The sequence below is a fragment of the Xenopus laevis genome, chromosome 5S, assembly GCF_017654675.1.
Source record: "Xenopus laevis strain J_2021 chromosome 5S, Xenopus_laevis_v10.1, whole genome shotgun sequence".
Lineage (NCBI taxonomy): Eukaryota > Metazoa > Chordata > Amphibia > Anura > Pipidae > Xenopus > Xenopus laevis.
In genome coordinates, this window is record NC_054380.1 from 125,628,331 (window position 1) to 125,640,701 (window position 12,371).

Genomic DNA, 12,371 nt, shown 5'->3' on the forward strand with positions numbered 1-12,371 from the left:
GAATTCTGCTGGAGCAGCACTATTAACTGATGCGTTTTGAAAAAAAAAACATTTTTTTCCCATGACATTATCTCTTTAAGGTAAAAGCGAACAACCCCTTTCAATGGTAAAAAACAAAATGACAGTTCTGTTATGTCCAGGGCCAGAGTTAAAGAGAAAGGGCCCCATGCAATGTAAGAAGGTTGGGATGGAGATGACATAACATGTTCCAGTGTACAGCCCCTCTAGTTGGACACCCCTGTCTTCAGCTGTCAGTTCAGTGGGAAAGTGGCAGTTGCGCTGCACTAATACTAAGGGCTGTAGGTTGGACATGTCTAATATACACACTATAAAAATATGTTTGCAAAATATAATCTGCCTCCACTCCAAGGACGTCTATGACTGCTCCATGGCCAATACCCATCTATTTCACCTCCGTCTATATTCCCGCTCCAATCATTTGTAAACCCCTAGATTGGTGAGCCTGTATTAATGAAAGAGCCGGGCTGCTGAGGGATTGTGGGAGTTGTAGTTCTTCCCCAGCAGGTACAGGAATGCCGCGCTCGCTGACAGTCGACCCAGGAAACGGCTCACCTATGGAACGTAGACCAATCAGCTGCTCCCAACGCGTCCACGCCCCTCCCAAGGGGCGCAGCTGTAGCCAATCAGGCGTCTCGCAGCTCCTAAACCTCCTTCTCAATCAGAGCCAAGCTCAAAAAGCCAGAAAAGCCGACTAAACGGGTTTGTGCGCTCCGGCTCCCCCGACACACGCGCGGGCAGATCGGATTGACTGTCCCAACTAGAAAGTCCAGTTCTACCGACCCGAGCAGCCAGAGCATCATGACACAAGACTACGACAAGTAAGCGAGTCCGGTGCAACCGGTGTGTGTGTCTGTGTGTGGCCTCCTGATCGCTGCCGCAGCTGGGGGATCTCTCTTACACTCCCTGCACCTTATATTCATTTATTCCCCATTAACCCATTTATATAGCAGGGATGTTAAAGTGCAACTCCCAGCATCCAGCCAAATTCTCAATCTATTTCTGTAGTGCTGCTGCTTTAAATGCGCCCCCATAGCCTCTCTGCTTATCCTCATCCCCCTTCAGTCCATGGAATCGGTGTCTTTATTGGGATTGTGAGTTTGATATGGCAGCTCCCCCCCAGAATAGGTAGGTACAGAGCTGAGCCCAAGGAACAGGTGTGTGTAGGTGCACCTGCTGCACTCACTCAGCATCCCTGATTCCAAGGGCAAATTGGAGTTTAATCTGTTTCTTTTGTATATTCTTAACCTTTGTGTGTGTGTGTGTCAGGGCTCAGGTTAATATAGGGGCACCCCGTCAGGGTTAAAGCGATAGTATCTGTTATACGGACATGTAGGCAGCCTGCTGAAGCCTATAATGCTGCTAATTATTGGATTAGGGATTTAGGAACTGGGATTGACCATGGGCCCATTCGCCAAGATAATTTTCTTCCACTTCTCGCTCAACCTTTTATAATACAGTCTATTTTCCATCTATTTGAAACCTTTGTTTCCATAAAGAATTAAGAAATGAACATGAAATTGTTACAAAAGCTTAGAAGAAGGAGGACCCACTGACACCTCAATCCACCGGGAGTTTTCCTGGTGGGCCAGTCCGACACTGCAGGAATATGTCTTTAAAATTGGTGTACAGCTAAACTTCTAACTGAATATTGCTGCCTCTGTCTGTGTGTCCTCCCTAGACCCTACAATGTGTCAGCTCAACTGGCAGGTACCCACTAGTTGAAGCCAAACTTTCCCTTAAAGTGATACTGACACAAAAAAATATTTTCAAAGTATTAGTCTACATTAAAAGTTACAGGTCACGTTGATCTTTTTTTTTGCTGATCGTTCTGCTTTTGTAAGGAATTATTACTTGAAGTTTCTAAACCTGACTTTTGCCAACCTTACTGTCCCTTCTCAGTCTGTCAGTTTAGTTTCTAATGCTAATGGACTCCTGCTGCACAAATATGGCAGCCCCCTCATAGAGGAACATGGGGGTAAGAAAGGAAATATAAAAGCATTGGGCAAATACTTTTATGGCAACATTATAAATAGCATTCAAAGATAATGTTATGATGGATATAAAAAAAAAAAGTTATATTTTGGTGCACAGCTACCTGGGCATCTATAGCTTTCTACTCTATAATGGATTATGCTTATACGTTTGTATAGTCCATCTGCTGTATTCTATAAATACATATGTGTGTGTGTGTACACACAGTTACTGTAAAGTTTGTATTGTTTAAACATGTGCCCCTGTTGCGTCAGGGTGTTTTGCACAAGCGGGTAACTCGGTAACATAAAGTAACACAACTACAGTAAATAGATGGATCTGATGTCAGGGTCCTGGCTAAAGTTATGTCCCAGCTGAGAAAATGGCGAGTAGAGTGAATGTGGGTGAAACTAGACACCTGTAAGGCGTTGGCCATCTAAGCAGAATAGTCTCAGAACAATTAGCGTCTGCCATCAGCTCCCAGTCTCTTTAAATCCTTAGAAACTGACACAAACACGAAAAGGGGTAGGGTCGTCTTTTCAGTAAATTCCCTGTCCGGCCAAGTGATCGACTGCCGCAGTGCATGAGAATGGGGCTGTTTGTCCTTCCCTGCTGGGAGCCTAAGAGAAGTGTGGATTAGCCAAAATTAATAGGGGATCATTAAATCCCACCCGTAATCATTAAGTAGGTTCCCGGCCCCTGGTATCAGTTCAGCCAGTTGATGTAGATCATAGTAACGGTCATTGGGTGTAATGAAATAATCCCACCTGGAGTTACTTTGTAGTGATCTCCCCGATGCAAACGGGAAAGTGAAAATGTAAATCTGATTTATTTCTATTTCGTATTATCTCCCATTATACCCCATCCATTGGCATCCCCAATATATCCTCGAAACAAAGTTGCTCCAGAAACCCCAGAGCATGAACCCTTGTTACATTATCCCTGAAGTGTGAAATAATTATAGACTGTGAATATGATATATAGGGAAATTGCATCACTATTTGTCACAAAACAAGGAAGTAAAAATGTTTTCCCCTTCCCACCCCTAATTTGCATATGCAAATTTGGATTTGGTTTGGTATTCGGCCGAATGTTTCGCGAAGGATTTGGGGGTTCGGCCGAATCCAAAATAGTGGATTCGGTGCATCCCTAATAAATATATATAATTTATTTTTATCCTGCAATATTTCTTGCCATATGTGTTTTACTACTACATTTATAGGATCTGTTATCCAGAATGCTGAGGACCTGGGGTTTTCCAGAAAAGGGATCTTTCAGTAATTTGGATCTTCATAGCATAAATCTACTAAAATTTAATTTAAACATTAAATAAAACCAATAGGCTGATTTTGCTTCCAATAAGGGTTAATTATATCTTAGTTTTAATCAAGTACTGTTATCCAGAATGCTGAGGACCAGGGGTTTTCCAGATAAGGGATCTTTATGTTATTTGGCTCTTCATAACATAAATCTACTAAAATATAATTTAAACACATTAAATAAACCCAATAGGCTGGTTCTGCTTCCAATAAGGATTAATTATATCTTAGTTTGGATCAAGTACAAGCTACTGTTTTATTATTACAGAGAAAAAGGAAATCATTTTAAAAAAACTTTAAATGAGTGGTTCAACTTCAAGTTAACTTTTTGTATGTTATACTATTCTAAGCAATTTTTAAATTGGTCTTCGCTTATTTTTTTCTTTTCAATTATTTGTGTTTTCCTTGTGACTCTCTCCATTTTTCAAATGGGGGGGTCACTGACCCCATCTAAAAACAAATGCTCTGTGAGGCTACAAATGTATTGTTATTGCTACTTTTTATTACTGATCTTTCTTTTCAGGCCTCACCTATTCATATTCCAGTCTTTTATTTAAATCAATACATGGTTGCTAGGGTACTTTGGACTCTAGAAACCAAATTGCTGAATTTGCACACTGGAGAGCTGCTTAATAAAAAGCTAAATAACTCAAAAAACACAAATAATATAAAATGAAAACCAATTGCAAATGGTCTCAGAATGTCACGCTCTACTTCATACTAAAAGCTAACTCAAAGATGAACCACCCCTTTAATTATTTTATTAAAATGGAGTCTATGGGAGATGGCCTTCCCGTAACTTGGAACTTTCTGGATAAGGGGTTTCCGGATCCCATACCTGTAACAACTGTGCTTGCTGGATAAAGCTTCTCTTTTATTGGTACCCAGTATATGCCATGTATTCCACCTTCTTATGAATAACTGGTAAATTGTTGCTTATAAACTGTTCTTAATGATGTCATTGGTTAATATCAGTGATGTCACTTGTGTTCACATGACTCTGTGAAGCTTATACTGTACTCCTATATTAACTGTGAGTTTCCGGCTGTGTTCATTTTAAAGGACCATGTCATTCGTTTGGATGCATTGTTCCTTATATAATGATGTATCAAAATAATCTTGTGCTTTCAGCTAACAAGCGCACAATAAAGCTCTCATAGGCTGTCTGTGTCGCTGATGAATCTTTAGCTCACATTTATTAGGCTACAAAGAATGTTGGAATCCATCAGCCTAGCGCGGCACTCTATAATTAAGATAGGCAATAAAAAAATCACTTTAGTCAACAGTCAGTGTTGAATAAATGGCAAAAAAAAAAAGGGAACCCTCCCTAAAGTTTTGTGTGGGAAATAAGTTTCTGCCAAACCTGAGACTGTGCTGCTCTGTCTGCGTGATCTCGCTGGCTCCTCGCACGCCTTGTAAGACAGCAGATTCCCTTCCAGGCATTTATGAATTTCAACTGAATGTTGCAATGGGGAGGGACTGCCTCAAACACCTGTCTTTTACCTGTACCTGCAACTGGGAAAGTAGAGCAGAAGCTCTGACAGTCACCGAGCAAACCTGTCTCTGCCCGAGAGCGCGAGGGGTTAACGTTACTCATACCGGGGACTCGTTTATCTTACGTTCGACATCAATAGTGTTTCCTTGATTTTTTTTTTTTTTTCTTTACTGTAAATTCACAGTAAAATTAAGGGCGTAGGGTTTTTGGTTTAAAGTGGACAGGGGGTCGCAGGGATTTCAAATGCTGTAGAGTCACTTGGAGAACAGTTTAAGGCATGTTAAAGGGCCATAACTGTCCAAAAACATTACTTTGCTTTATAAAAAAAAAAAAAAAACTCTAAGCCTCTTTTTCACTACTTTGATTTACTTTGATTCTGTATATATTGTTTGCACCTCTGCTTCTGACTCCTGACATGATGTAGCCATCTTTTCAAAGGGGCAGTTCAGCTTTAAGTTAATGTTCAGTATCTTCTAAAATGGCTAATTCTAAGCAACTTTTTCATTGACCTACATCTTCTCTTTTTTTTTTAAAGTTTTTCAATGATTTGCCTTATGCTTCTGAGTCTTTCCAGCTTTCAAATGGGGGTCACTGACCCCATCTAAAAAACCAAACACTCTGGAAGGCTACAACTTTTTTTTATTACTCCTCCTTTCTATTCAGGCCCTCTCCTATTCCAGTCTCTTATTCAAATCAATCTTACACCCTGGCAACCAATAAAAAATATAAACCAATTGCAAATTGTCTCCAAATATCACTCTCTACATCATACTAGGGATGCACCAAATCCAGGATTCGGTTCAGAATTCGGCCTTTTCCAGCAGGGTTCGGATTTAGCCGAATCCTTGTGTGTGGCCGAACCGAATCCTAATTTGCATATGTTAATTAGTTGTGGGAAGGGAAATCATGTGACTTTTCGTCTCAAAACAAGGAAGTAAAACATTCTTTTTCCACTTTTTCTTTCTCCGCCTACAATTTGCATATGCAAATTAGGAATCGGTATTCGGCCGAATCTTTCACAAAGGATTCTGTGATTCGGCCGAATCCCAAATAGTGGATTTGGTGCATCCCTACATCATACTAAAACTTGTTTTAAAGGTGCACAACCCCTTTACTGAAGTGGAAGAGAACTGACATTGTAAAAGAGGGTAAACAAAAAAAAAAAACCAATACCTGTACTTTCAATTACAATTAAATTTACAAAGAAACACTTTGTAAAAAAATGAATATGTATTGAGAAAGTTGCTTAAAATTTTTTAATGTAATTATGGGGGGAAAATGTTTTACTGTGGAGTTTCCGTTAATGTCTCCCATTCTAATATAATTGTTTTGGGGGGAAATGAGAGAAACTATACTCTGTGCTTCCCTGCATTGCCCCTTCTTTACAACATTGGCTCTGGCAGTAAGAAGCTGCTACGTATCACTGCAGTCTCGGCAACACCCCAGCTGATATACAGAGCTTTCTTACTGGGTGAATGCAGCAGCAACCTAATCCAAGGGCTATTGATGAAAAAAATAAAAGGTGAGAATTGTGTGATTTACACGAGAGAGAAAGAGATCCTGCTAATAACATGGGAACCTTAAGCCTTCAGCTAATTCTGTAATGTGTTTTTTTTTTTTTTTTTTTTCTCTATGGAAAATTCAATATTCAGGAACAGGAGAATTCATCATGATCCCGGAATTAACTTCCGAGCAGTAAAAGACAGGAAGGTGTTCTTCTTAAAGGAACCGTAACACCAAAAAATTGTGTTTTAAATGATTGAATAATGTAGTGTTGCTCTGCACTGGTAAAACTGGTGTGTTTGCTTCAGAAACTCTACTATAGTTTATATAAACAAGCTGCTGTGTAGCCATGGGGGCAGCCATTCAAGCACAGGATACACAGTAGATAACGGATAAGTACTACTATAGTTTATATAAACAAGCTGCTGTGTAGCCATGGGGGCAGCCATTCAAGCACAGGATACACAGTAGATAACAGATAAGTACTACTATAGTTTATATAAACAAGCTGCTGTGTAGCCATGGGGGCAGCCATTCAAGCACGGGATACACAGTAGATAACAGATAAGTACTACTATAGTTTATATAAACAAGCTGCTGTGTAGCCATGGGGGCAGCCATTCAACACAGGATACACAGTAGATAACAGATAAGTACTACTATAGTTTATATAAACAAGCTGCTGTGTAGCCATGGGGGCAGCCATTCAAGCACAGGATAAACAGTAGATAATAGATAAGTTCTGAAGAATCCCATTGTATACTACAGAGCTTTTCTGTTCTATCTGCTGTGTATACTGTGCCGTTTCTCCTTTTTCAGCTTTGAATGGCTGCCCCTATGGCGACACAGCAGCTTGTTTATATTAGGGATGCACGAATCCACTATTTTGGATTCAGGCTGAATACCGAATCCGAATCCTAATTTGGATATGCATATGCAAATTAGTAGTGGAAAGGGGGAAACATTTTTACTTCCTTGTTTTGCTACAAAAAGTAACAAAAATTCAGTTGATTTCCATCCCCGTCCCTAATTTGTATATACAAATTAGGATTTAGGTTCGGCTGGGCAGAAGGATTCAGCCGAATCCTGCTGAAAAAGGCTGAATCTTGGATTCGGTGTATCCCTAGTTTATATAAACTATAGTAGATTTTCTGAAGCAAACACACCAGTTGTACCAGTGCAGGGCAACAGTGCTCAAGAAGTGTTTGAAATAAACTCCCAGAATTCCACTCCCCGTCTTTGGCTCTAGTGCTCTATTTCATATGTATGTTAACCAGAGTCAATACATTGTAATACAGGGTTTATTGCCATGCAAGTGCATATAAAGTGGAATTTATATTTCATTTAATTTATCTAAGAATGGCATCTTTCAGCTTGCTGACTTTTATGGTTCAGGCAGGGCGCTGTGTATTTGATGTGTAAATGTCCTTAAGATGACATAACTGGTGAACTATTGCAGCAAGGAAATTGTTGTACAGGCGTGTGTAAGTGAAACACGGAGATTTGGTGTGTGTTCTGTTATTAGAAGGTTAGTGTTTGTGAAAGATCAGAGTTTCCAAGATGTTTTGTTGTTGGTGGGGCTGAGGGCTTTAGGGTCCAGACTCTTCAGCTGTTTGTGAACTACAGTTTTCAAAACCTGTATTACCCTTTGGATAATGATCTTACTATAGGTACCAAGCTTACTACTATACCTGCTATCTCATACTCCCTTCCCAGACACTATTATCCCACTGTTACTATAGGCACCATCTCTCCCTACTATACCTGCTATCCCACAGTCACACTCCCTTCCCAGAGACTATTATCCACTGTTACTATAGGCACCATCTCTTCCCTACTATACCTGCTATCCCACAGTCACACTCCCTTCCCAGAGACTATTATCCACTGTTACTATAGGCACCATCTCTCCCTACTATACCTGCTATCCCACAGTCACACTCCCTTCCCAGAGACTATTATCCTACTGTTACTATAGGCACCATCTCTCCCTACTATACCTGCTATCCCACAGTCACACTCCCTTCCCAGAGATTATTATCCCACTGTTACTATAGGCACCATCTCTCCCTACTATACCTGCTATCCCACAGTCACACTCCCTTCCCAGAGACTATTATCCACTGTTACTATAGGCACCATCTCTCCCTACTATACCTGCTGTCACACTCCCTTCCCAGAGACTATTATCCTACTGTTACTATAGGCACCATCTCTCCCTACTATAACTGCTATCCCAGAGTCACACTCCCTTCCCAGAGATTATTATCCCACTGTTACTATAGGCACCATCTCTCCCTACTATACCTGCTATCCCACAGTCACACTCCCTTCCCAGAGACTATTATCCACTGTTACTATAGGCACCATCTCTCCCTACTATACCTGCTATCCCACAGTCACACTCCCTTCCCAGAGATTATTATCCCACTGTTACTATAGGCACCATCTCTCCCTACTATACCTGCTATGCCACAGCCACACTCCCTTCCCAGAGACTATTATCCACTGTTACTATAGGCACCATCTCTCCCTACTATACCTGCTATCCCACAGTCACACTCCCTTCCCAGAGACTATTATCCACTGTTACTATAGGCACCATCTCTCCCTACTATACCTGCTATCTCACAGTCACACTCCCTTCCCAGAAACTATTATCCCACTGTTACTATAGGCACCATCTCTCCCTACTATACCTGCTATCCCACAGTCACACTCCCTTCCCAGAGACTATTATCCACTGTTACTATAGACACCATCTCTCCCTACTATACCTGCTATCCCTACTATAGGTACATCTCTTCCTACTATACCTGCTATGCAAGAGCCTTTTGAAACTATACAGTATGTACCAGAGTAATGTAGACCCTGTTTAATTTTTCCCACTACTATATCATTATTCCCAATGCTTTTATAGTTGCAGCTGTTCTTTTCTAAGGGGAAGAGATGTGCACTTGTTTTGCAGGTAACGGGTAAACACCACTGCATCTCAGTCTGTAAATATAAAAAGAAACAAACATGACTTGGTCGGTATAATACTTTATTGTATTTAGTATTCTGTGTAGACAATTACTTTACACAGGCACAGTTGGCAGATTGCTGCTGTATTTGCTTTCTTGTTCATCTTGATTAAAGGTGTATTTTTATTTTTCCTATGAATGTCCTTTCCCTCTTTTTGTAGTCATGGGCTATAGTTAGCAGCCGGTTCTATGGAATTTTCTGGTTCATATTTGTATTTAGCTGACTATACATGCCCTTATTTGACCAGCCAGTATCGCCAATTTACAACTGTACTGTCTAAACCACTGGGTCCAAAGAGGCCCAATAATAAAAGAACCATGAAATAAAAAAAGACCAATTGCATATCGCTAAAATACATTTGTCCAGTCATAATGCAAATTTATAAGGCACCAATTCTCCTTAGAGCTCAGTTCTTTCTTCTCTCCTGTTAAAGTAAACGGCCGGTGTTGGTGCTTCAGAACGATGGGCTGTATCAGCAGAGGAGATCCTACACCAATGAGGATGAAGCCTGGAAGTCCTTTCTTGAAAATCCCCTAACAGCGGCCACCAAAGCCATGATGAGCATAAATGGAGATGAAGACAGCGCGGCCGCCTTGGGACTTTTGTATGATTATTACAAGGTACTGACCCTCTGTACAAGGTTTCTGTTGTTGCCAGTTGTCCAGCCATGGTATAACAGAAAATGAAATACAGTTTAGTTGTCCAGCAATAACAGAACTGGGGTTCTTGCAGTTGTTTTAGATTAGCGTGGCTGCCAGACTAATTCGCACTTAGCGTGGGATTTTCATGTTGTAACAGTGTTCTTGAAGTTCTTTGCATTGGGTTAATGAAATAATGTTGACTGTGACAGGTTCCAAGGGAAAGGAGGCCGTCGGCAGCAAAGCAGGAGCACGACCACGTGGAGCAGGAGCACAGCAAAAGGTTTGCCCATCTCTCACTTATAGGAAAAACCTTGTTTTTAATAAACGATTATCTCATTGTCTTCTGTGAAATGCTGATTTTGTATTTTTTGTTTTTTTAAAGGAATGGTTTGCATCAGATCAATGAACAAGCCCTGCTTGCAGAGAACAGGGTGCAGGTACTGAAAACGGTGCCCTTTAACATAGTGGTACCCCTGGCCAACCAGGTGGATAAAAGAGGTCACCTGACCACGCCGGACACTACAGTCTCTGTTGCTCACCCCATCAAAACCGAATCCCAGAGCCATTGCTTCTCTGTGGGCCTTCAGAGTGTGTTCCACACGGAACCGACAGAACGGATTGTCGCCTTTGACCGAAATGTCCCTTCTGATCACTTCACCCCTAACAGCCAGCCCCCTAATTCCCAGAGGCGCACCCCTGACTCCACATTCTCCGAAACATACAAGGAAGATGTTCCAGAGGTGGTAGATCTTTATCATACTATGGCTTATTTACCCCCTTAATCGAGGCTTGTGCAATGTAAAGCCAAGGCTGCACCATACCTTCTCCCAAATACCATCTAAAACTGTACCTACATCTTCCAAAGGGTCGGAAGGCATTCTAAGACTTAAAAATATAGTTTGAAGCATCATGTATTTAGAAAACTTTTCACTTCCCGTGGATAATTGATGGGTTATAAAGTAGCATGGACTGGATCCATAACTTATAGCACTGATCCCCAACCAGTAGCTTGTGAGCAACATGATGTTCTCCGACCCCTTGGATGTTGGTCCCAGTGGCCTCAAAGCAGGTGTTTATTTTTGAATTCCAGGCTTGGAGGCAAGTTTTGGTTGTATAAAAACAGGTGTACTGCCAAACAGAGTCTCAATGTAGGTTGACAATCCACATAGGGGCTACCAAATGGCCAATCACAGCACTTATTTGGCACCCCAAGAACATTTTTCATGCTAGTGTTGCTCCCCAACTCCTTTTACTTCTGAATGTTGCTCACAGGTTCAAAGGGTTGGGGATCCCTAACCTATAGTGACTTATCAGCACTCAGGATTTACTTGTCTAGTGCAGGGCAAAATTGAAAGCAGGCATCTGATTGGCTGCCGATTCTGGGTTTCTGAATTGGTATAGTCCAGCCAGGAGTCGGGACACAAGGCTAATAAATAAATATGTTTCTGTGGTTTTGTCTTTTAAAACTTGAGATGCACAGAAAAATCTCTAGAAAGCCTTATCAGAAATGAGTAGTTAATGGTCCAACCCGCCATAAAAGCAAGAGGTTTAGTGCACACAGGATTAGTCCCAGGTGTTTCATCCAAAAGAGCTATGTATGTGCCCATAGCACTGCCTAATGAATAGGATCATTATTCTGTTAGCTGGCTTACATTTATCTACTTTATTTTCCTTTTCATTGCAAACTGGGCAAAGCGTTCCACTTGTCTTCTTGGCCTTTTTATAACAAAAAAAACCCCCACAATACTGTATAAAACACAACATTGCTCCCATAATCCTCGGCCAAACTGTTACCCTCTGTTTGTGCTCCTTCTTCAGGCTGAATTTACTTTAATAATCATTGGGTTATGTTTTAACTTCGTCTCTTGCAGTTATGACGTTTAGAATTCCTTTGTGCATGTGTTTTTCACTTTCCATGATGATTATTCTGAGATTTTGGTTTAATGAGGCAGGGAAATTATCTGAAATATGTCTACGTGATATATATATCCTGTGTATATGTATGGGATCCATTATCCGGAAACCCTTTATCCAGAAAGCTCCAAATTACGGCATGGCCCTCTCCCATAGACTCAATTTTTTCCAAATAATTCTAATTTTTAAAATTTTCCTTTTTCTCTGTAATAATAAAACAGTAGCTTGTACTTGATCCCAACTAAGATATAATTAATCCTTATTGGAAGCAAACCCAGATTATTGTTATTTAATGTTTACTGATTTTCTAGTAGACTTAAGGTATGAAGATCCAAATTACAGAAATATCTGTTTTTTGGAAAACCCCAGATCCCGAGCATTCTGGATAACAGGTCCCATACCTGCATATATAGCCAGTAGAAATCTATCCTAGAATTTCCCTGCCTCCTCATACTGAACGTTCTGGTTAATCCACTTTATATA

At 40.7% G+C, this 12,371-nt stretch overlaps 1 protein-coding gene across 6 annotated transcripts in view; it reads left to right on the plus strand.

Moving 5' to 3' along the window:
* Positions 1 to 675: 675 nt before the first annotated feature.
* Positions 676 to 12,371, plus strand: part of grhl1.S (grainyhead like transcription factor 1 S homeolog) — a 28,831-nt gene continuing 17,135 nt past the window's right edge. Inside the window, exons 1-4 of one of the 6 annotated variants that reach the window (XM_018265933.2) lie at positions 676 to 839; positions 9,767 to 9,953; positions 10,184 to 10,254; positions 10,357 to 10,714. In XM_018265933.2, the coding sequence (XP_018121422.1) occupies positions 820 to 839; positions 9,767 to 9,953; positions 10,184 to 10,254; positions 10,357 to 10,714 (636 nt within the window). In that variant the 5' untranslated portion in view covers positions 676 to 819. Of the gene's footprint in view, positions 840 to 872; positions 1,147 to 9,766; positions 9,954 to 10,183; positions 10,255 to 10,356; positions 10,715 to 12,371 lie in introns of those variants that run through there. The other 5 variants (XM_018265936.2, XM_018265938.2, XM_018265932.2 and 2 more) reach the window with 5 other exon arrangements.